At 46.0% G+C, this 23,495-nt stretch overlaps 1 protein-coding gene across 9 annotated transcripts in view; it reads right to left on the reverse strand.

Moving 5' to 3' along the window:
• The window catches only part of LOC121324144 (kinectin-like), a 36,606-nt gene that overhangs the window by 5,986 nt on the left and 7,125 nt on the right, over window positions 1-23,495 (reverse strand). For 4 of the 9 annotated variants that reach the window (XM_041265668.1, XM_041265664.1, XM_041265672.1 and 1 more), the window contains exons 2-33: window positions 19,237-19,798; window positions 18,799-18,942; window positions 18,053-18,196; window positions 17,748-17,872; window positions 17,283-17,396; window positions 16,398-16,538; window positions 16,206-16,300; window positions 15,820-15,964; window positions 15,278-15,374; window positions 14,585-14,757; window positions 14,144-14,212; window positions 12,945-12,982; window positions 12,071-12,161; window positions 11,635-11,703; window positions 11,481-11,521; window positions 10,636-10,726; window positions 10,135-10,203; window positions 10,012-10,049; window positions 9,655-9,745; window positions 8,650-8,718; window positions 8,502-8,539; window positions 7,966-8,056; window positions 7,792-7,863; window positions 7,144-7,187; window positions 6,700-6,790; window positions 4,835-4,921; window positions 2,981-3,070; window positions 2,440-2,514; window positions 1,071-1,160; window positions 569-661; window positions 327-398; window positions 87-170 (exon numbers count right to left, since the gene is read on the reverse strand). In XM_041265668.1, the coding sequence (XP_041121602.1) occupies window positions 87-170; window positions 327-398; window positions 569-661; window positions 1,071-1,160; window positions 2,440-2,514; window positions 2,981-3,070; window positions 4,835-4,921; window positions 6,700-6,790; window positions 7,144-7,187; window positions 7,792-7,863; window positions 7,966-8,056; window positions 8,502-8,539; window positions 8,650-8,718; window positions 9,655-9,745; window positions 10,012-10,049; window positions 10,135-10,203; window positions 10,636-10,726; window positions 11,481-11,521; window positions 11,635-11,703; window positions 12,071-12,161; window positions 12,945-12,982; window positions 14,144-14,212; window positions 14,585-14,757; window positions 15,278-15,374; window positions 15,820-15,964; window positions 16,206-16,300; window positions 16,398-16,538; window positions 17,283-17,396; window positions 17,748-17,872; window positions 18,053-18,196; window positions 18,799-18,942; window positions 19,237-19,795 (3,330 nt within the window). In that variant the 5' untranslated portion in view covers window positions 19,796-19,798. Of the gene's footprint in view, window positions 1-86; window positions 171-326; window positions 399-568; window positions 662-1,070; window positions 1,161-2,439; window positions 2,515-2,980; window positions 3,071-4,834; window positions 4,922-6,699; window positions 6,791-7,143; window positions 7,188-7,791; window positions 7,864-7,965; window positions 8,057-8,501; window positions 8,540-8,649; window positions 8,719-9,654; window positions 9,746-10,011; window positions 10,050-10,134; window positions 10,204-10,635; window positions 10,727-11,480; window positions 11,522-11,634; window positions 11,704-12,070; window positions 12,162-12,944; window positions 12,983-14,143; window positions 14,213-14,584; window positions 14,758-15,277; window positions 15,375-15,819; window positions 15,965-16,205; window positions 16,301-16,397; window positions 16,539-17,282; window positions 17,397-17,747; window positions 17,873-18,052; window positions 18,197-18,798; window positions 18,943-19,236; window positions 19,799-22,219; window positions 22,293-23,495 lie in introns of all 9 variants that reach the window. The other 5 variants (XM_041265665.1, XM_041265667.1, XM_041265666.1 and 2 more) reach the window with 5 other exon arrangements.

Genomic DNA, 23,495 nt, shown 5'->3' on the forward strand with positions numbered 1-23,495 from the left:
AAGAAACGCTTTTGGTCTTTGTAGCAAATAAAAAAGTTTGTGAGGACAATTACTAGCAAACAGACTGGAGCAGCTTGGAAACTCACCTCTCTGACCTCCGAAACATAGGTGGCGGTCACTTGTTCTGCCTTTTCCAACTGAAACTCAAGATGCTGCCTCTCCTGCCTCAGCTGAAAAAAAATCCCCCCCCCCCCCAAAAATAAAAAAAAAAAAAACCGGGTTCCAATTAATGCTCCCTCTCCGTCGAGAACCTGACCTGACAACACCCCCCCCCCCCCCCCCCCCCCCCAAAATAAAACCCTCAGCCAGGAGTCTGCTCCACTCACATTCTTCAGCTCCCTGCTGTCTGCACACAGCCTCTCCACCTCCTCCTCCAGCCCGGTCACCTTCAAGTGCATCTGAAACAAGAGGCGCAGGTTTCGCATGTAAATACCCTAACCAGGATACAGAACCCTAATCAAGATACAGAACCACACTCTGGATACACATCTCGTTGTAAAACGGGGTCCTGACAAGGAGGCAGAACTAAAAGAATCCAAAGCAAGTACATCTAATGAACTGCTCTCACCTGTCTCAGCTCGCTCTGTGAAACCTCCAGCTTCACTCTCCAGCGGGACTCCTCCTGCTCCACGCTGCTCTGCAGTCTCTGCAGGATCCCCTCCTGTGGACACGGGGCAGCACACAGTCACACACCTGGTTATCTCTTTGCACCACAAGACCTTGAACAGCAAAAGATACAACGGCATCCGAACTCTGAGACCCAGCCCAGAATGGACAGTCTCTGCAGCACGATGAGGCAAACTCTCCCCGCAATCCAACCCTTGGGATGAGAGCACAAAGCACTGCCTGTGTGGCCCCTAGCGGAGCAACATGGTGCAACCACGATTCGAATCAGCAAGCTCCCGATGGTGCGGCTAACCCTGCTCTCCACACCATGGTCACTTTCACTAGGTGAGCCACTGAACTCAACAGCAGCAGATCTTAAGACTGCTTTAATTAGTGGACCCGCTCATTAACAAACCCACCGCTGTTTGTACTGTCTGAATCCATGCTTAAAACGCTGCCCTTACCGTCTCTGCCAGTACTTTCTTGTACGTCTCGCAGTCCTTCTGCATAATCCTGTGGAGCTCCTCCGATTCCCTCAGCTTCTCCTCCAACAGCTGGGAAACAACATCATTAATAAGACACATTAAATACAACCTCCAGTGCTAGCACCAGCACCATGACAAAATGAGAATGCTGCTGGAAAACACAACCCCTAGCGCCAGCTCCAGCTCCATGACAAAATGAGAATACTGCTGGAAAACACAACCCCCAGCACCAGCACCAACCATGACAAAATGAGAATACTGCTGGAAAACACAACCCCCAGCACCAGCACCAGCACCATGACAAAATGAGAATACTGCTGGAAAACACAACCCCCAGCACCAGCACCAGCTCCATGACAAAATGAGAATACTGCTGGAAAACACAACCCCCAGCACCAGAACCATGACAAAATGAGAATACTGCTGGAAAACACAACCCCCAGCACCAGCACCAGCTCCATGACAAAATGAGAATACTGCTGGAAAACACAACCCCCAGCGCCACGACAAAATGAGAATACTGCTGGAAAACACAACCCCCAGCGCCAGCACCAGCTCCATGACAAAATGAGAATACTGCTGGAAAACACAACCCCCAGCACCAGCACCAACCATGACAAAATGAGAATACTGCTGGAAAACACAACCCCCAGCGCCAGCACCAGCTCCATGACAAAATGAGAATACTGCTGGAAAACACAACCCCCAGCACCAGCACCAGCTCCATGACAAAATGAGAATACTGCTGGAAAACACAACCCCCAGCACCAGCACCAGCTCCATGACAAAATGAGAATACTGCTGGAAAACACAACCCCCAGCACCAGCACCAGCTCCATGACAAAATGAGAATACTGCTGGAAAACACAACCCCCAGCACCAGCACCAGCACCACGACAAAATGAGAATACTGCTGGAAAACACAACCCCCAGCACCAGCACCATGACAAAATGAGAATACTGCTGGAAAACACAACCCCCAGCGCCACGACAAAATGAGAATACTGCTGGAAAACACAACCCCCAGCACCAGCACCAGCTCCACGACAAAATGAGAATACTGCTGGAAAACACAACCCCCAGCACCAGCACCAACCATGACAAAATGAGAATACTGCTGGAAAACACAACCCCCAGCACCAGAACCATGACAAAATGAGAATACTGCTGGAAAACACAACCCCCAGCACCAGCACCAGCTCCATGACAAAATGAGAATACTGCTGGAAAACACAACCCCCAGCACCAGCACCAGCTCCATGACAAAATGAGAATACTGCTGGAAAACACAACCCCCAGCACCAGCACCAGCTCCATGACAAAATGAGAATACTGCTGGACTGCACACCTTTGAGTCTTCAGGTTTCGATGCCAGAGCCTCCTTCGCAGCCGTTTCGAACTCCAGCATCCACTCCTGATGGTTCTGCAGAAAGAAATAATAATAACAACAACAATAATAATATTAACCGCTTTATGGTTATTTAAAAATGGGAAACCCTTTCGTACGTCATAGACCTTTTTGAAAAACTTTTTTGACCAGAGTGGTCTGGGTACTCATTTTATATATCAATATATATATATATATATATATATATATATATATATATATATATATATATATATATATATTTTCAATGTTCTTCCATGGTCTGACATGGGGAAACATGGCATCCTCAGAGGCTATGATGTATTTGCATCTTCCATTGTCCCCATTAAAGACTAGAAGAGTGTTTGTTTCCATCCCCATATGAGGCTATCATGCGTGAAGGACTATGTGGTCACGGTGTTCACAAGCTTGAGAACAAGTTTGGTTCTGATTTTGTATTTGATATCGCTCTCCTAACAGGCACTGCAACCTATGTGCAAGAGGGAATGGGGGTGCCAGTCACCTGTTTGTGTGGCAGAGGCAGGCTCGGGAACAGTCTGTGAAGTGCCTCTCGGGTCTGCATCTCCACCGAGGCCAGAGCCTTCTGACCCTCCTGTGGAAATAGGACAGCCTCTCATCAGGCACACGGCAAATAATGGGATAATCCACACTGGACATTTTAGAGCATTTGTCAGCACTGGAGATTTTAAAGCATTTCCCAGCACTGGAGACTCCATCGACAGCGTATTTCTAGGAGTAATCTTCCAAAAACTACAGATGCATTTAATGAAAACTGGGGTTATTCCCAAGTGCTGTAAAATGTTTTATTTTTATATCTGAAGTTATGGATGAACTTGGGTACCTGTAATACACGCAAATTACACAGGTATAACAGCCTCTACTGAATAAACCAGTTTTACATGCGCTGCAGCTTCTGTGCAAATCAAGTGACTGGCGGAGCAAGGGGCAGCCACTCTGCTCAGTAACACCCCCCCCACCCCACGCACACACACACACACACGCATGTGCAGCACTCCTCTACTGGCTGTGTTGCATGCCTCACTAAGTAGTGCCGAAGGGTGCAGGAAAGCTTCCAAAAAAAAAAAAAAAATCACAAAAAAGCTAAGAGGATTAGATTGTTTAGTGAAGGAATAGGAGGAGATAAGTTTAGAAAGCTGTAGCTTTTAATCCAGTGGGATTAATAAAGTAAAGTTTGCAGTTCAATTCCTGAATTAGGATTCCAAGCCAAAATATTACCCCCATCAGTTGGGAGGAAGAATATTACACACATTATATATATATATAAAATATAGACACACACACAGAACAATTATTCGGATAATCGCTCCACAGGTGAGGGTCACCAGTGTCGATCAGGCTGATTTAACATTCCGAATGAAACAGGAGAAACAGCTGCCGAGGTTCGCTGATCACCACAGAGTCTTAAGAAAAGCAATCCAGGACAAAAAAATAAATAAACACACTGGAAGGCAAAATCAAACAATCACAATACAGGATGCAGAAACACAAAGGAGCATGCAGATTCAGGAGGGGGTGAGAGGGGGAATTACACGGCGCTGTCAGTCTAATGTGTTTCTGCATCCTGTTTTGTGATGACTGTTTGTCAATGTGTTTATTTATTAGATGTCAGTCTAATGAAACCTAAAGTGAAATCAGCGGCAAGTCACAACCGCACACACATTTCTGGCTGACATCCCCAAACGTTTTTAAAAAGAGAAGAAAAACAAAACAATCTGCATAGGATCTCTCTCGTTAGTTTACAAGAGATTACATGTTTGATGCAACTCTGAATAAGCGCTACAGCAGCCCCACCCAAACTCTGAGAATGAAGGAATGAAACTGTGAAACAGATTAGCTAGCAATAATCATTTTTAAAATTGAAGAGTCTAATTTGTAATAAAACTACAGCTGTGCCACTGCTCTGGTCACTTTGCCAGCTACTTTCTCATATCACAGGAGTGTGGGGGAGTTAATTACTAAAATGTTTTTCGCTTGTCCTCCCCACAGAGGATACATTAAGAGATGCAGAGAGGATTGCAATGGGTTGACCTGAAGGAACAAACAGCTGTTGCTGCTTCCAAAAAAAAAAATAAATAAATCTAACAGCAACGTGTATGGAATGTGTTTATAGTCCAAGTGCAACAGTGCACTCTACTGGTTTTATATAACACACGAGATTGCTCATCGGTTAAAATCAGCAGAGCTGCTGCTGACTAGATCCTCACTCGGGGTTTATCTCGTATTCGTTTACAGGATACCAACAGAAATGAGGAGACTGGTTTTAGTAGGAGGTGCTTTTTTCATTTTTTACTTTTTCATTCTAATGTAAAACAGAGACTGAACATGGGGTTCGAACCTTGGCTGTCTTGTCGAGTTTCCCCTGCAGCACAGACTCGGTGGCTGAAAGAGCTTCCATTGCACTCCAGTTTTTCTCACGAAGCTCCTAGTCAGTTTTAGACAGATATCAATTCAGTTCAGCCAGAAAAAAAAAAAAACCACCACACACACACACACAACCCCTCTAGAGACGCACAAACCGATTGTGACGGAGCTCTCAACAGAAGTCAGGTGCTGACAATCAGGTGAGGGTTGTTGGTGTGGATCGGGTCGATTCATTATTCCAAGTGAAACGGGTGAAGAATCAGCTGCTTGGGATCGAGATGATTGCTGCTTTTCAAGGACTCTGGAGAGCAGTGATCCACACAAGCCTTTTGTTCCATTTCACGCTGAATGTTAAATTAGCTCAAATCAACACGAATGCCCCTCACCTGATTTCTGTGGAGAGCTCACTCAGAATAACAGTTTGTGCAGCGCTTACACGCTCCCTCCCGGATCCCCTCTCAGGACAACAGGAACCACACTTTTAAAAAAGTCCCTTCTCAGTTTCTAGAGGGTCCACATTCCCACACGGGTCTGTCCCGATACATGTGTCAGCATGACCTCTTGTAAACTTTTAGAAATGAAAGAAATGTTGAAAAAAAGCAGCATGCAGGCTTGAGGATGAACAAACTTCCACAAAGTACAAGACAAGGAAGCCACGTGGGAGAGTGTGTGCGAGTGCGTAGAGCTGCCTTCACTCTATTTGTTTTAATCTTCAATAAAACTTGCACTAGGACTCTAATAATGTCACACTACTTTTTATATTGAATATTGAGATGTGTACACCTACTGTACCAAGAGAAAACAGCAGTTCCATGGAATTAGGACAGTTGGCTAACACATACACACTATATATATATTACACACACACACACACACAGACAGTACAGTACATCCAGAAAGGGGAGTGGAGCTGGGGAAAGAGAGTGTGTGCATTTTCATAAAACCGTATGCTATGTATTATACTTCTAATTATGACTAACAAAACTTAACGTATATAATGTGCAGTTAGCCTACCTCTTACAGCCACCAATATCAAGCACATGTGAAGAGGGCATCTCGCTTGCTACAGTTACAATTGTAAGTGACAGGCTGTCTCTCTAAACCAGCGAGCACTAAACCTGCCCTGGAACACGCCACCTCAGAAACAAGCAGGACGCCACAGATCCGCACGCTGCGCACTTCCACCACGTTCGAACTCCGACGCGGTCTTTTAATCTTCTCAAAAAGCAGTACACGAGAACATGCCGATGCATCATATTTTCAGCCTTAAAATAAATAAATAAAATCCACCACACCCGTCCAAACGACACCTCTTAACTGTAAAACGTTCCAGAAGAACTTTGACAAAATGAAATCAAGCTGTAACAAACGCTTAAAGCACAACGTCTCCAATTTCAAAATTAACGCGTTGATGTAAAAAACCTGCTTTTGGTAATTTCATTTAAATGTGTAATATTAATACAGTTTTAAGTCTTTTAAAAATGAAATCTCTTGGGAAGATCACATTTAACCCAAGTTGCAATTTAACTGTGGACCATCCGGCGAGAGCTGGTTAGAGCACAGCATCGCCGCTCAAGTGGAAACACAGCCCCCTGTATCAGGGATGGAAAGACTCCTACTGCAGAAGAGTTTCACCCACACCAGGTTTTACTACAAGCTTGTGCCCCAGTGTAACAAGCACAGGTGTGTTTTATGAAGCCAGGAGTGGATCAAAGCACTGTGCAATGGGAGTCTTATTGCCACCCTGCTGTAGCCTGGATCCCGTTCTCCTGGCCTGTGTTTAAATGGCTCGTGAGCAGCACGGTGCTCTCTGGCGCTTCCCCTCTCCAGCTCACTCACATTGTTTTTCTTCCTGTGCAGCTCCACTGCCTCCCTGAGCGCCCCCAGCTCACTCTGCAGCTCAGCAACCTGCTTCTCCTTCTCCATCAGCCTGGAGGAGCAAGAAGCAACACAGAGACAAAGGGCACTTAAAAACAACAGCAGAGGCTGGGTGACACAGACCAAGACCAACCCCGGAGTTGAAGAAAAACTCTTTAAGTCTCATTACAGAGCAACACAGGGAGAAGCAGCTGAACTGCGGTTATTAAATATTACAAGAAAAATAAAAATAAAAGCAAACAGTAAAAATGTTTATAAAAAGGACATTTGTTTGCTTTAAGAAATGTTAAACATTTGATGGTGCATTGAACTGTATGTCACGAAGACACAGATGACAGTAGTTTGATTTGAGTCTGTTTAACGAGCCCAGCCCAGCGCCCAAGATACTAAGAACACGATACTCACGAAGATAACAGCTCCTGGCTTGGAGCCGCCATCTGGACCTGATTCTACCAGAGAAATGAAACAAAGATTATAATAGAACCTTAATGATCACACAGCAGCTTCACCCATTCCAGCTTTTACTACTAACCCTAATTAAACTCACAATAAAACTGCTATGCAATGGGAGTCTGAATCCGCTCCACCGTGGTCATTACCTGTAGATAACAGACCTCTCAGGTGCCCTCAGCAGTCAGCTGTCTAGCAGGTAACGACCGCTGCACCAGACAAAGATTTCATGAAAATATTTAAGCAACTGGGGCAGAAATGAGACTCCTTTTTGCATAGCACGCTGAAACTTTCATCCACCCTCTTTCTAAAAACTGTTTTCATAACAAGCGTAGACAAGTTTAACGTGTGGTTTCACAGGATCATTGATCAGCACCCATCTTTGACTGGCTCATTCTTCTTCAGCCAAGGTAATCCAAGATTAGTGCCAAACAGAGTCTGTGAAACCAGCCGGAAAGGTAACAAGGCGAGCTGCATCCAAGCAGAAGAAACAGTCATCTACTGAATCGTTTAACAGACAACCCTACTGTTATATATAAAAAAACAAAAAAAACACAGAACAGGGGTTACCCGTGTCAAAAAAACAAAGCAACAAAAACATACCTGCTGCTCCTGCACCCTCTGCTGTTCCTCCAGCAGCTGCACCCGGAGCGATGAGCTTTCCTCCCTCAGCACCTGAGCAACACGGCAAAGGAGAGCGGGAGAAGAGAAGTCATATGTATGTAGGTATAGATGGATGTAAACATACACATTGATCACGGTGAACAGGGTGCCTACCTGCAGCTGCTGCTCTCTCTCTGCAGCCTCTCTGCCTCTCTCCTCTGCAGTGCGCTCCAGCATCTGCACCTGCTCACACTTTGTCTGCAGTCTGCAAAACAAACCAAAAATAATGATGGCATACATCATATGAAATACAGCTAGGTAGTTTTGGATTATGAGTTATTACACAGTTAACATGTAGATCGCAAAGAAAGGCACCTACTCTGTCTCTGAAGATTTAGAAATGTTACATTCAGCAGTGCAGTAACAATTTAAAAAAATAGCTGCCAACTTTGTGAAAAGAAACTAAAAGCACTGCCCTGCACCCTACCAATATCAAGGTAATACAATACGTCATGATTGCAGCCAGTAGCCGTGCACATTGCACTGCAACTTGACAGCCTGATAATACTGTGTGGGGTCATGGCACACCTACATGCAATGGGAAAGGGGGACTGCAGCACAAGAAGTACTCTGGTTATTATGGTCTGGTGGGCATGAAGACCCGAGCCCCTGCTGTGCACTGGCCCCAGTCAGTAGGAGTGTGTACTCACAGTATCTGGAGTTCCTGAAACTGGCTTCTTATGGAAACCTGCAAACACAAACAGGTGTGTTATATTGGAGAAGAGCGCTCTCAGAGGTAAAACAAAACGCGAGCAATGGTTTCGTAGAGCAGGATTAGCCCAACAGCCTTCACTTTACCTGCTCAGCTTCGCGATGTCTGGCTGCCTGCATCTCCTCCTTCAGAGACTCGCTCTGCAGCTCCAGAGCCTTTAGACAGAGAGACGTGCGTTGGAGAGGAATTCGTAATGACAGACAGTCGAGGCAAAGAAAAGTAATGGCAAGCTGGCAGTGTATTAAAACACAGACAGGTATAGTGTATGCTCTGGGAGATGGAAGACACGACGACACAGACAAGGCAACATCCTGACAATACAATAATAAAACACAAGTGACGGACCATGGAACGGGGTAGAGGAGGAGGAGGAGGAGGCGGCTGGGAGACAGTGCTGTGCAAGGAAGGAACAGCAGGGAGGTGTTGAGACAAAAGCAGCATAGCATTGCAGGGCTCTCCCCTAAACTCCATGCAAGGAAAGCCGAGTGCTCCACCTGCTGTTTCATTCCAGTCCTGCTGTGGTCAAGGATCTAAAGACTATAGCGAGCACACACCTTCCATTATTGCCACACACAGAGCTGGTAAGAAGCTGCTAGAATCAGGAAGCTGAAAGTACAGCACTTTGTTTTCCCTGGAGTCAGGGGAGTGGGAGGCCTATGACTGCTGCAGGGCTCTGTTGTGATCAGCAAGTCTGATTTGTTCCCATGTTGGCTATGATAAAATGTACTTAAAGGATTTTGAGTTTTTTTTAAAGTGTTCAGCAAGCTATCCAGGGGGGGTAGCAATGACTGGCTCACGATTCTTCAGCACATAGGAGGGAACCACTGCACATATGTGCAGATAAACTGCATTAGAACCACTATACAAATAATAGATATCGTAATATAAAATGCTCCAGTCTGGTTTTTGGGGGTTAAATAGTACAGCGAAGGAACAGATGAACAAATCTGAACACAGTCAATGCTGCCTGCTGGCAGCTTCTGTGCCCGAGCAGAGCAGAGCAGAGAAGCAGGTACAGGCTGATCAGCAGCAGCGTCTGGATGCTGGAGGGGGGAGCGCCTGTCTGGGACCCCGTCACTGGGGCTCGGTACCTGGATCATCTTCTCTTTGCCTGATACTTTCTCCAGCTCTGCCTGCAGCATGTCCTCTACGAACTTCAACCTCCCATCCTTTTCTAAAATCCTAATAGGGAAAGAGAAATACAAACATACCAATCAAGCTTGTATTGAAGTCTGGAATGGATCAAACAATGCAAATAGTCCCATTTCCATCCCTGGAGTCCTGCTTGTGTACAACGTACTAGACACACACAAGCACACGCACAGACAGACACACACACACACACCCCGACCCACAGAAACACACGCGCACACGCACAGACACACCCACACACAGACAAACACACACAGGACCTTGTAAAAGTAAAAAGATAGAAAAAACACCCTTACTCTCTCTGTAGTTCTTGTACAGTTGCCTCTGAAGAAGTCTAGAAAAACAAAGAAGATTAGAAAAGGCATGAAGGCAATTTGCTTTGTAACCCTCTATAGCGAGAACGAGGAGGAGGGAGTCACCTGTTCTGTGTTTTGGAGCTGCAGATGGCGCACTTCCTGTCTCAGAGCTTCGTTCTCCACCCTCAGGGCCTGGGTGAGAAGGAGCAGAGGGAGGGGTTCACGTTTATAGAAGCCTGTGTTGCAATACTGAGGCAGACCCAGGGGTGTGATTACAGGTTTTAATTAAACATTTTCTACAAATGCAGAGGAGGCTTTGATTTAGCCTGTGGCTGCTTCTCGTACCTGTAAACAGTGTTATTAGATATGAAAATCACACAGAATGACAGCAAAACTCTAAGATAAAAACAAACGAAAAAACTAAGGTAGCATTAACTATAAAAAAGTGAAACATTTAAGACAGATTTTTCTGTACATTTAATGTTTGAGTCTATGAACAAAGAAACCAGCATTTCTAAAAACTGTTCCCGCCTGGGTTGGGTGAAGTTTATACCTTCCAGTTTTCAAGCGTCCCACTGCAGATTCTAGTCTACAGCACTCCCTATCTGAAGACAGTGTCAGTACCTTCAGCTGGTCCTCTTTATTTGCTACCTCGATGAGTCCAGCCTCCAGAAGATTCTCCACGGTTACAATCTTCTCCTCCTTTTCCTGTGCACTGCGAAAAAAACCAATGAGCTGCAGTGAGGGATGAAAGAAACCCTGCTTTCACTGCGACCGCAGTACGTGGGGATCCAACGCTAAAGCACAGCGCATGGCTTTCATCTACAGCAGTGGCAATAAGACTCGTCCTGCACAGCAGTTTCACCCAGTCCAGCTTTTTACTACCTGCTTGATCAGCCACAGTGTGCAGGTAAAAGCTCAGGCGTGTCTTAAACTCACAGTAAAACCAAGAAAGGATCAAACTGCTCTGCAAAATGTATGTAAGGCAAGAGGCTCTGTTGCTTTCCACTAAAGAGATCCTACACAAGGAGGTTAGACTGCGTGAATACACGCAAGCACCCCCCTCCTACCCAAACAGGCCTTCCAGCATTAGAGGCTTCACAGCTATCACACACAATCAAATATTCTGAATAATCAAACCTTTTATTTCAACCAGCACACACTGACAGAGTTAAATGGATGTTTTTTGGGTTTTTTTTTTTTTTTTTTTTTTTAAAGTGTTTACATGCACTTCAACCGGTTGGTTTGATGGGGAGTGTGCAGGATTAGAAGCGCCCTCAAATCAGAAGATATGCAGTCCTGCCATGATAAACTTTGGCAACACCACTAGACAAAACCTTTCAACCAGATACTCTTCAATGCCTTCAGGACGAGATCATGCCTAACAGAATGCAGAATAAGGGCGTTGGGGTGCTCTTGCACTGCATGGTATCAGCCGCACAGTAAACAGACATAAGAACAACAGTTACCTTTTGTGCATCTGCTCCAAGATGAGCTGTGAGGCTGCCTGCTGCAATGAACACAGGAAACAGGTCGTCAGTCAAGTGAGTGCGGAAATAGCAAACCGGCAATATTAAGATTATGTAAAATGCATTAACCAACGAATGCATGAATGCATCTGACCTGTTCAGAGTTCTGAGCCTGCAGTTTCTGAACCTCAGCCTTTAGCGTCATGCTCTCGTTGTGCATCGCCTGGAAACACACAGCTATAATGAGCACCCGAATGAAAAGGGGAACTAGGGGTGTCACAGCCTGCAAACTGATCCGAGCTTTAACACAATGAACACATTTCAGCAGTGAAGTTGTGAACCACCACATAATGCTGTCATTATTCATCCTCACAAATGATCAGAGAGAGAGAGAGAGAGAGAGAGAGAGAGAGAGAGAGAGAGAGAGAGAGAGAGAGAGAGAGAAAGAGAGAGAACTCTCCTATGAGCTACTCGCTGCCCTGAATGGGTGTCAAGCAGACTGATTTCCGCTTCAAGAGGCACTCTCAGTATGTTTCTGCCCCACGTCTATCAATGTGTAGCTCTACCCGAGTCAGATAAGGGGGCTGTACCTGCAGTTGTGCTTCCCGGCTGGCCCAGCTACTTCTCTCCACTTTCAGACAGTCCTCCAGCGCATTCCTCTGAGCCTCCTTCTCTGCCAGCCTGGTGGGAACAAAGGAGGTCGCGTAAGGAGCCTCGGTAAGAGACGGTCGGAGTCACCCGCCTTTGTTCGCTTGGTCGTATCCAGTCGAGTCGTCTACGTTACGTCAATGTCGTGTTAAATGCGTGTTATAATCATAATATTTATATATATATTATATATATATATTATATATATATTTATATATTTTATATATATATATATATATATATATATATATATATATATATATATATATATATATATATATATACACACATACATACACACACACACACACAGTCCCTACAGGTTTTCTCTCATTTTACATTTTAGACAACAATACCTACTGTGTTACACACATTGTACTCTGCTGATTATTATTTTTTTTTTGTCAATGGACACCCTCATGACCATTTACATGCACTACATTATTATTTTTTTAATCAAACCAGGGGGTGTAATAGACTCATGTCACGACACGGTACATACTGCGATATGCATGTTACAATAGGATACGTATCATGATACGCGCGACAGTGCAGACTGGCCACTTGTATGGTGCATTAGAAGATCGAATGATCACTTATCGCGTGACTACAGTGGAGGGTATGCACTCATACCGGTTATAGAACACATTCTTCATTCAAGAACCACTTGCTGAGCTACGTTGTGCTTCTGTTCTTGTATCCCAGTGTATACTCTACCTCTATTACGATGCATCATGTAAAGAGAGTATCACGATTCATCGATACGCAGCAAGTCATCACACCCCTAACTAAAGGGCTCGAGAACCTGAAACGCACCTTTTCTGGAGCTCCTCCACCAGCGATGCCGTCGAAGTCTGAAAGACACAGAGAAGCAGCTCAGCACAGAGCAACGAGACTCCTTGCACACTGGAATCAACCCTTGTAAGTATATTCCAGCTCCGCAGCTTTCAGGCTTGGGCTTTGAGACTGACGTCTAACCCCACCTCCCAACACAGGAGATGCATTGTGGGTGTGATTACAGGGAATGGAGTTGGGTGAGCAGCAAGCACAGATAACATGACCACACTGGGTCACGATGGGGATATACCGACATCTGAAAACAGTACAACACCTTCCACACTACAGAACAGGGTTTTCATTTCTTTAATGCAATACATCAGATTACTTCTCTGCCAGACACAAAGTCACATTCCCCAGGTTTTGATAATCCCATGGTTGGTGTGACGTGGTGACAGACCAGCCTCATACTGGAACAATAAAACAAATGAGAGTTCAATCCCACTCTGGTCACACAAACCAACAATGAAATCATTTCATCTAATCCTGTCACAAAGGAACATGGCAATATTTCATTTTAATTTGCCTAACCCTTCTTAAGTATGAGGAAATTGCAGGTAACTACTACATGACGATAATGGCTCTGTAAACACACAAGTCTGGTTTTCTGCCAGCAGTTTATCCATCTCGTCCAGCTGCTGACAAATTCAAGACTAAACGGCTCCAGTGACTCTGAGATGAGCTCAACCATGCAAGCTGCATGGTCATGTCTTTCTCCACATTCCCACAGGCAGCCCGAGTCTGGAAACCTCAAGACCTTGTCTTGTGCCAATAAGGAAAGGTGTTGGTTTCATTTGCAGTCTACAATTCTTAAACTGTCACAAAACTCTAACACCACCCTTGTGTTACACATTTAAAATATAGACAGCCGACCCAGATACTGCTGCAGTCGACGCATCGGGTATTTCTTTGCATCAGACAATGTCACATTAAGGTTCACTTCAGAGTTCAATCTTTTTTTTAATAAAGCACCCATGGGCTGTCGCTCTGACCACCTGTGGGCTGGAGATCAGCACGTTATATAATATTCTATAAACACATTTTAATGTTTTTTTTTCTTTAAATGGAAAATATGTAAATAAGTCATTAGAACTTGCATGGTCTGGAACAGATCACGATCCCACAATGTAACAAACCCTGTGTGAAACGCTTGGTGTAAATGTGTGCCCTGGCTGTACCTGAGACGCCACCTGGGCCTGCAGCGTTTCAATATGACCAGTCAAAGATGTGTTCTTATTCAGCAGGTCCTGAGGAAAAAAAAAAAACACAAAGCGTGAAACGCTGGAAGAACTACATGTCAAGTATATGTAAAAAAGCCAGCGCCGAACAGACAAGCTGAACTCTGATCAAAAGGAGGGCAATTCGTCTTCTCGTACTAAATTTTAAAAGTCAAACAAAAGGTCCTGTCGCCCTCAGAACAGCCTGGGCTGGTCTGTAGAGAGCTCTCAAATAGCCTGGGCCAGGCTGGTCTGTAGAGAGCTCTCAAACAGCCTGGGCCAGGCTGGTCTGTAGAGAGCTCTCAAACAGCCTGGGCCGGGCTGGTCTGTAGAGAGCTCTCAAACAGCCTGGGCCGGGCTGGTCAGTAGAGAGCTCTCAGCTGGTCTGTAGAGCTCTCGTACCTGCATCGTGTCCTCGACCCGGCTGTGCTGGGAAGCCTCCAGGAGCTGCATCATCTTCTGCTCCACTTGCTCCTTGGACACCATGGTGTCGGTCAGGCTGCTGTGCAGGGTCTGGACCTCCTTGTTCTTGCTGCCCAGCTCAGACTCCACCACAATCAGCTTGTTCTGCAGCTCTTCAAGGGAACCAGAGTGAGTTTATTCCACACTGCAGCCCCAGCCTCCCCAGACAGGGTGTCATACAGTCTGCAATTACTATAGCCTCCTGCCAGGACAGCCTGGGCTACAATACACCCCCTCCCATTACAGAAAGAACAATCATAATAACAATAATAATAAGAATAACAATACCTCATCACTATAGAAGTAGTTCTCACATATAATAATATACAATTAAAGAGTTTTCAGAGTTGTGTCAGGAATTGTTATTACATGGTTTTGGGATGTGCAGCAACAGGGACAGAAATAAGCTCTTATTGCATAGCAGTTTTACCCATTCCAGGTTTTACTACAAGCTTGATTAGCGCCAACGGTGACCCAAGGGAGACTTAGCCAGAGCTGAATTATTCTCAACTCTAGTCGACCATGTCGCAAGGTAGTCTCACTGTGGTCACAAGACCAGATTTCACACACACACACACACACACACAGCTTTGAGCATCCCTTGTCGCAGGTGTAATACATATTTAAAAGCACCCTGATTGGAGGCCTGCAGTTTCTCGTGCTCAGCCTTCACACTGCGCAGGAATCCCTGGAGGTCCTCCCACCTCCGCTCTGCCTGCTGAAGTTGACCCTGCCAGGGAGAGGGGAACGATTGGTTCAATCAGGGTACCACAACATTCTTCCATCTTAGTGAGACAACCCATACAAAAGTCCTGCCCCCTGGCACCTGTTTTCCCATCACGCAGTCAGACCCAGCCCTCCATTACTTTGTTTGCACATCAAGATGAAGCCTGCAATACAATCTGTAAAATTGCCTTGCTGCAGCCTCTAACACATTCCCATCACAGTGAAGGCCGGTTCATAGTTCAGTTTTGCAACCACTAGGAGACAGTCATGAGATGTGACCCACTAACTGGAGTTCAAAAAAATTCAACCAATTTCCCTTGGATCGACAAACTCACTATAGACTAGAAAAAAAGCCCTAAGCGATGGTCGTACATTTTTACTTCCAATTATAATCCACATATACTCCCCCTTCTGAACTCCGCTGCAGCCCCCAACACCGCTCCTAGTACCTCTAGCTGGCTGACAGTCTGTTTGTAGGTGACCTCCACATTCTTCCTCAGCGCGTCTTCCTGCTGCAGCTTGCTGCTCTTCTCAGCCAGCTCTGCCATGACTCTCCCGTAATCTGAGCGCAGCTTGTTGAGCTCCGAGGACTGCCTAAAAACACAAAGACGTCAGGTGTAGTGAAAGCATGTCGACTATGACCTCGCCGATCCCTCTCCCTCCTCTACTGTACCAATCACCACTCCACTCAACACGCACAGCCTAGACACACACAAAACTCTGGGATGTGCATGTCTCTACAGCTGCCTCCACTATGCTCTCTGCCAAGGAAGCCAACAACTTCTCTATCTCTGTAATCTAGCCTCTTATTACTGCAGAGGGAGAACTGACTCACTTGTTCTCCATCTGGGTGGTGGCAGAACTGACTGCGTCCCTCAGGATCCCATTCTCTTGCTGTAACCTTGCGATCTGACCCTCCAGCTGCTGAAACTGAGCATAGAAAAACGTCAGAGATCCCTGGCAGAGTGGGGGTCACAGCCAATGCGTGCACTCATTGAAGAATCCCTACCCAAACTGAACCTTGTACCTTGATCTGCACAGCCTGGTTCTCCTGGTAGTTGCCCTGGGCTTTACCCTGCAGGACACTCAGCTCCTTCTCCATGGCTCCTCGCTGCTCCCTCAGCAGGGACTCGGCCAAGCTCCCTTTCTGCTTCTCAACCAGCAGCTCCTGCGAACGATAAAGAAACTGTGAGGGAAGAAAAGCCCCAGATGAAGAACCCTGCCAGCTCTATGGAAGTAGCGAGGCACACAGGGGAAGCAATGAGTGACAGTGGGTTAGTGTGAATACCATTCAATGGCATTCCTGGACTCCCCAGCCTGAGCCCCTCACAGCCCCTCACAGCCCCCTTCTGCTTAAAAGTTGAGACGGATCAAAAATAGCAGGCACTACATTACCTAGGCCAAGGCATCACAGAGATCAGAGACCTGCTACTCAGGTTAAACTCACTGCACAGCGCAGGGCGTATTACCAGGCTGGCACAGCAAGCTGCACTGCGATAGCTACAATATGCAGTGCCTTGCACTGAAATGACTATAGAAGGGGGTCTCGAAGCGCAAACAAACTGGCAGCTTTTTCAGAGAGGCGCTCAATAAATACAATTTTGGTTTGATTTGATTAAGGTACCTGGTTAACTTAATGAAGGGACTCAGAGGCCAGTACTGTGGTAAAAGTCTGATATTGTTGATAATTCCATTTAGGGGTCAGTGTGGTGTACGGTACTCAGAGAAAAGGTTCTACCTCTTGGCAATGGCAAGTTAGAGGCTGGTACTGTATTGAGGTGGAGAGTTAGGGTTTACTGGAAAGTGACATGCTGGTACTGGGGCTAGGGTCAGGGTGCACTAGTGTATTAGAGGCTGGTATTGTGCTAAGGTAATAGGGAGGTTAGTGCTGGCGTTTCCAGGGGTAAGGTACCTGGGAGAGCTGCTTGACCTTCTCCTTGGCGATGGAGGCCTCCTCTTGGATAGTAGAGAGGAGACGCTCTCGTTCCTGGAGTTGCTGCAGAGTGATGTCTGCCTTCCCGCTCTGCTGCAAGAACACAGGCAAGGGCAGGGTTTCAGTAGGAGAGAATCATGAAAATATTGCCTTTTGTAGCCACTCATGTCTCAATCAACTTCTAGAGGTTCTCACAGCATCATGCATCCTTCTGCATTACACTGATTACAATAACTAGTCTCCTGTGTGACCACAATCACAGGACAGCAGCCACCGATGGAAATGAAGGATGGAAATAAGTCTCCCATTGCTTAGCAGTTTGATCCATTCCTGGTTTTACTATACTAAGACACACCTGAGCTTGTTAACCTACCTTCTCCTCCCCCCCAGTTTGCAGAACTCACTCTGCCAGCACCACTATCCCCCCTAGTTTGTGTAACTCACTCTCTGCCAGCTGTCCAGCACGGCCGGGTTCCTCTCTATCAGCACGGCAGCCACGTTGACAGTCTCTTCCTGAGTCAGGCTCTTCAAGATCGACAGGTATTCTTTGAGCTTCACCTCAGAGTTTTCTGGAAACACAAAACAAGTCAAAGACATCACTGGGGGACTTGGCTCAGCACCCTGGGAGTGTTATTAAATATAAAAAAATAAATCTGAGCTTAAAACGCTGACCTCGTCATGTTTATAATTCCTGGAAGACAACTGCGACATTCAAAAACAGCTCTGGTGGACCGCTGGTCCTCCCTCACCTTTGTCTGTCTCATTCTTGAGCTTCTTTGAGTTGGTTTTCGTGGCTGTGTCCACGCTCTTCTTCTCCGGGACGGCCGTGGCTGGGTTACTATCCATCAGGGGGATGTAAACCGGGGCCTGGTTCAGAGGTTCGTCCCCCAGACCTGCGAGAAACATGACACACACACATCAACGGTCAGCTCAGGGCTCGGCATGGGTTCCACTTCACAGGTTTCAGGAAAGCGCTGCCCTGTGCAACAAGCTCTTCTGAACACAGCATGCTGTCCAAAACTGGATTGCTTTTTATCATCTTTGAGTAATGTAATTATTTTTTTTGTCTGATGCAGTTAAGTTATGAATGCTGCACTTACTGAACACAATTCCCCGTACTATTTGTAATCAGGGTAGGGTGGAATAATACTGTATTGTGAATGTGAAAGTTTGAAATGACTCCAAGTTGTAATTTCCTCAGGATAGTAGAAACACACCCAATAAACTTACCAACCCAGAAATAAACAACTTTGGCATTTACTTTTTAGGGGCTTGTGAGAGATTCGTCTAAAATTGTTTATTACTCGTTTGGAAATCATATTACAGCTTTGAGAGTTTAGCTCAGTGCAGTGCGTGGTTCTGTTCAGAGAGTACCTGGCTCAGGTTTCTGTTTGAGAGTTTAGCTCAGTGCTTGGTTCTGTTCAGAGAGTACCTGGCTCGGGTTTATGTTTGAGAGTTTAGCTCAGTGCAGTGCATGGTTCTGTTCAGAGAGTACCTGGCTCGGGTTTCTGTTTCTTTGGTGCTGATTTCTTCTTGCCGGTCGAGCTCTCCAGCAGTTTGGCATCAAGAGACAGAAGCGGGACCTCCTTCCTGGTGGGCACACAGACCGACTCCGGTTTGGTTTCTGTGTGGAAATCATCTGCAACAGAGACACAGAGACAGACAGAGACGGAGAGATAGAGCGCCCTTTAACCGAGTTATCCAATTCCATTCATAGACTTCAATAACAGGTTGGAGCATCAGGTAATTTTTGTATTTGTTTAAATTTCTGTAGATATTCCCGTTACTCGTCCAGTGATATACAAAATCAGAGTTTTCCCCTGCTTTTAAAATTAGGCAGGAAAATAGGACTTTCACAGGTTACTGTCAACGTGGTGCAACCGTGAATGAACAGGGTGAGTGAATTTGTTATTTCTGCTCTGCACTACCTTACCTGCTTCGATCTTCTGCTTCTTCTGGGTGGATTTCTTCTTCCCCAACGCAGCATCGGGGGGCGGGGTGGGCTGCTTGGTCAAAGGCATCGTCTCCTTCTTGGGAGCTGGTTTTGACCCGTTCACCTCCCTGGCAGCCTCATCCTGGCCTGCCCTGGACTGCTGCTGCTGCTGCTGCTTCCTGTCCCGCCTCTTCCTGTCACGGAGCCCCGCAGGTGCTTCAATGCTGGTGGGGGTGATGACGATGGAGCTGGTCTGGTTCTCTTCCTCCGGCACGGCTTCGGTCAAATCGAAGTCCCGGTGCTCCGAATCAGACTCCTGCCCGTTGGCCACATCGCCCAGCACGCCCCCCCCACTCTCCTTCTTCTTGCTTTTCTTTTTCTCATTCTTCTTGCGGCTCTCAGGGCGCACTGGCAGAGGCTTGTGGTCGCGTTTCTGCCGTGCCAGCACCTCGTCATAGGAGGTCTCCTTCATGAAGAGCCAGAAGAAGAGGAACATGATCGCAATGACCAGGGAGGGGGCCAGGATGAGCAGGTACTGAGAGTCATACAGCTCCATCATGATCTGGGCAGGGGACAGAAGCCAAGGAGAGGTCAGCTATACAGGTCCACCCGGAACCTCACAAAGACACAGGTCAGTCAGTCACAAGAGATATGTCAAATATTCATTTTTTGAGAAATGCAAATGTTAAGCTCAAGAGGTTTAGACGTTCAATGCGGATGTGAACTAAATATGCGCGGATCCATTTGAAAAAGTCTCCCTTGCTGAATGCCCCTCAAGATCTAGGTGTGACTATAGATTCCTATAGGATCGAGGCACATTCGTGCAAACACTAAAAATAACAAAACCATTATGTCACTGAACATAACTATGGGATAAATCGCACACAATAATAAACTGATCCCATAACTGCAAGCTCATAATAACAACCCCTAAATACAGAAGTGCCTTTCAGACTCTTCAAGGAAGTCTGGGTGTCACTAAATGTCTCCTTGTTTTCAAGTCTGCCCTTCCTGTCACAGTCTTGGATAATCCTATTGCCCAGGGAATGGAAAAACTCTGCCTTACCTGAGTGTCATCCTGTTTATACAAGACTTCTGCAATGAACCGTCCTGCGACAAGGAAGCAACAGAAAGCCACTTCTTACTGCAGGCTATGAAAAACACGCAAATCGACCCGAGGTTTATGACAATGGACTACCAAACAACAGAACCAAACTGGAGAGGTGGTTTTTTTTTTTACCAAATCAATTTACAAATCCAGCCTTCTAATAAACACAACCTAAAATAGTTATTTAACATGCAAACCAGCCCACACACAGTCATAAGGACACTCATGCGATGGTCGCACTGAAGTTCAGGCTGCAGACGAAGAGTGCACAATGCCAGGCCTCGTGGTGCAGAGACCCCAGATTCTTTGTTCCACCTGCACTCTAAAGGACTTCACTGAACCAGTTCAACCTGCTTCCAGTCAATTATTTAATGACACCTATAAAACCTGGAGGACTCTGGACCCTGAGGACCAGATTAGATCAGCCCTGCTGTAGACAATACCCTGGGATTCCTCCATGTGATCACTGCAGAGTCCTTCAGTGCAGGCAGTGTTTAATGCAGGCTTGTATTAAAGACTGTCTGCAATGAAGCGCACAGGACTTGCGCATGACTCCACACGCGCAATGACTGCACTTTCATAGGGAAGCTGCATTCTTCAAAGAGATTCTTTCAGCATGCCAGTTCGCTCCACTATAAGAACAGTTCTGCTATGGTCTGACTTGCACTCCGATTCACCCTAGTGGCCACTATACGGTCCTTCTGTGGTCTTTAATACAGGTTTAACTGTACTTGCATTCTACAGCAGTGCTGTTGTTGTTCTTCTAAGCTATTCTTTCAGGATCTGAGCTCACACCACACAGCTGTGTGGGAGAGAATGTGAGAGAACATGCTGCCTGATCAGCTCTGGCCCTGCAGGCTTCCTCACACCAACGCCTCGGATAATTGTGCATCATCCCAAAAAAAAAAAAAACACAGCCCGCTGGCTGCCTCCTCGCCTGGGCTGACTGAGACATGCCAATTAACCCAGACAGCTGCCACGTGAAAACAAGATGTGGGGCAGATCCAACCTCTCTGCTCCCTCCCTCCCTCCCTCCCAGCCAGTCTTTAAAGGTGGTCTGCATCAGAACACTGGGCTGTACAGATTTAAACATTTAAACTATAAACTAAAAACCAAAGTGGCACGGCAGCGATCAATCAGATACAGCCTTCCCAACACTACACTGTTAACAGAGTTTGAGTGGAAAGAATAACTGGAAAGAGGGAGGGGGATCTCCTAGGTGATAAAGGTCACAGTGTTCTCTCTTGTGTATATGGGCTCTGTGCTGCAGGGAGTCTCCTAGGTGATAAAGGTCACAGCGTTCTCTCTAGTGTATATGGGCTCTGTGCTGCAGGGAGTCTCCTAGGTGATAAAGGTCACAGTGTTCTCTCTTGTGTATATGGGCTCTGTGCTGCAGGGAGTCTCCTAGGTGATAAAGGTCACAGCGTTCTCTCTTGTGTATATGGGCTCTGTGCTGCAGGGAGTCTCCTAGGTGATAAAGGTCACAGCGTTCTCTCTAGTGTATATGGGCTCTGTGCTGCAGGGAGTCTCCTAGGTGATAAAGGTCACAGTGTTCTATCTTGTGTATATGGGCTCTGTGCTGCAGGGAGTCTCCAAGGTGATGAAGGTCACAGTGTTCTCTCTTGTGTATATGGGCTCTGTGCTGCAGGGAGTCTCCAAGGTGATGAAGGTCACAGTGTTCTATCTTGTGTATATGGGCTCTGTGCTGCAGGGAGTCTCCAAGGTGATGAAGGTCACAGCATTCTCTCTAGTGTATATGGGCTCTGTGCTGCAGGGAGTCTCCTAGGTGATAAAGGTCACAGCATTCTCTCTAGTGTATATGGTCTCTGTGCTCCAAATGCTTAAATGGCACAATCCCGGATCATCCCGTCTTACCTACTTGGCTTGAGGCGGTCCCAATCCAGCAGCTATGCTAAGCCTCTTCAGGCAGGGCTGGAAGGAACTGCTCCTGAAAACACAAAACACCTGGGCTGCTAGGGGTACGTACTTCATGACAAGAGTTGCCAACCTCTGCACTACTTAGTATAGTTTGTGCCTTTTCCCCTGAAAGTGTAAATAGGTGTTTAACCTGTTACAGTGATAATGCCAGTTTCTCTCACCAGTACTTGCACATGCCGACAAATCACAGCTTCTTGGCAAAATGCAAAACAGTTAAGGGCTGTCGCCTTTCTCCAAGATGGTCAGTGTACTGATTCAAGGTTGGAAATTAGACTCCTACTGCATAGCAGGATTACCCAGTCCAGGTTTTAATACTGGTTTGATTATCACTATGTAACACAATTTTTGTTCCTGGGTAGTAAGTGTTATTTCCTAATTGCTTATGCCTCAAAAGTATAGAAAATGGTTATTATTCCCCACAGACTTTGCTTTTGTGACCAGGACAGTGATATTTCAAAATATCACTATTTCCAATGGGAAAATGGGCAAATGTGTGTCTTTTCGTTCACATAAAGTCAGAAAAAAACAACATATGAATCCAAATTAACATGTATTTATACTAAAGTAATACAAAAATGACTACAAAAGATTTAGAAGTGAGTAGTGGAGATTTATGATTATACTGTAAATATCACTGTCCTGGTCACAAAAGCAAAGTTTGTGGGGAATAATAGCCATTTGCTATACTTCTGAGGCAGAAGCAATTAGGAAATAACACTTACTACCCAGGAACAAAAAAAAAATAAAAAATTGTTACATGGTGTTAGCCACAGTAACAAACTCAGGTGTGTTATAATAAAAATACCAGAGGAGTGGCGCCTACAGAGCATGCATGCAGTGGCATTAGAGCAGGGTCCTCAGCAGTGCACCTCCGTGCTCCCTCTCTCTCCACACCTCAGCGCACTGAACTGATTAGGCTATCTGCTGAACACAGTAATCTCAGCTTGCCACCTGCCCTGCAGCTAAAATACCTTCCATTCTTAACAGGACACATTGCTGCAAACTCTTTGCCGCTCGCTGCCTGCTTGTTCACACAGGTGTTGGGGACGGGGTCTGGCTGGGCACAGTCTTCTGCTGATCCATCTCACTCGCCTGCTTGTTCGCTGGCTTGTCTCTAACCTCCCATTTCCAGCACTGAAGAGCAGTGGCCATTAATGCAGTGCACTCCAGCCCAGGAAGTCAATCCAGGCATGTTCCGAATGATTTCCTTGAC

The sequence above is a fragment of the Polyodon spathula genome, chromosome 12, assembly GCF_017654505.1.
Source record: "Polyodon spathula isolate WHYD16114869_AA chromosome 12, ASM1765450v1, whole genome shotgun sequence".
Lineage (NCBI taxonomy): Eukaryota > Metazoa > Chordata > Actinopteri > Acipenseriformes > Polyodontidae > Polyodon > Polyodon spathula.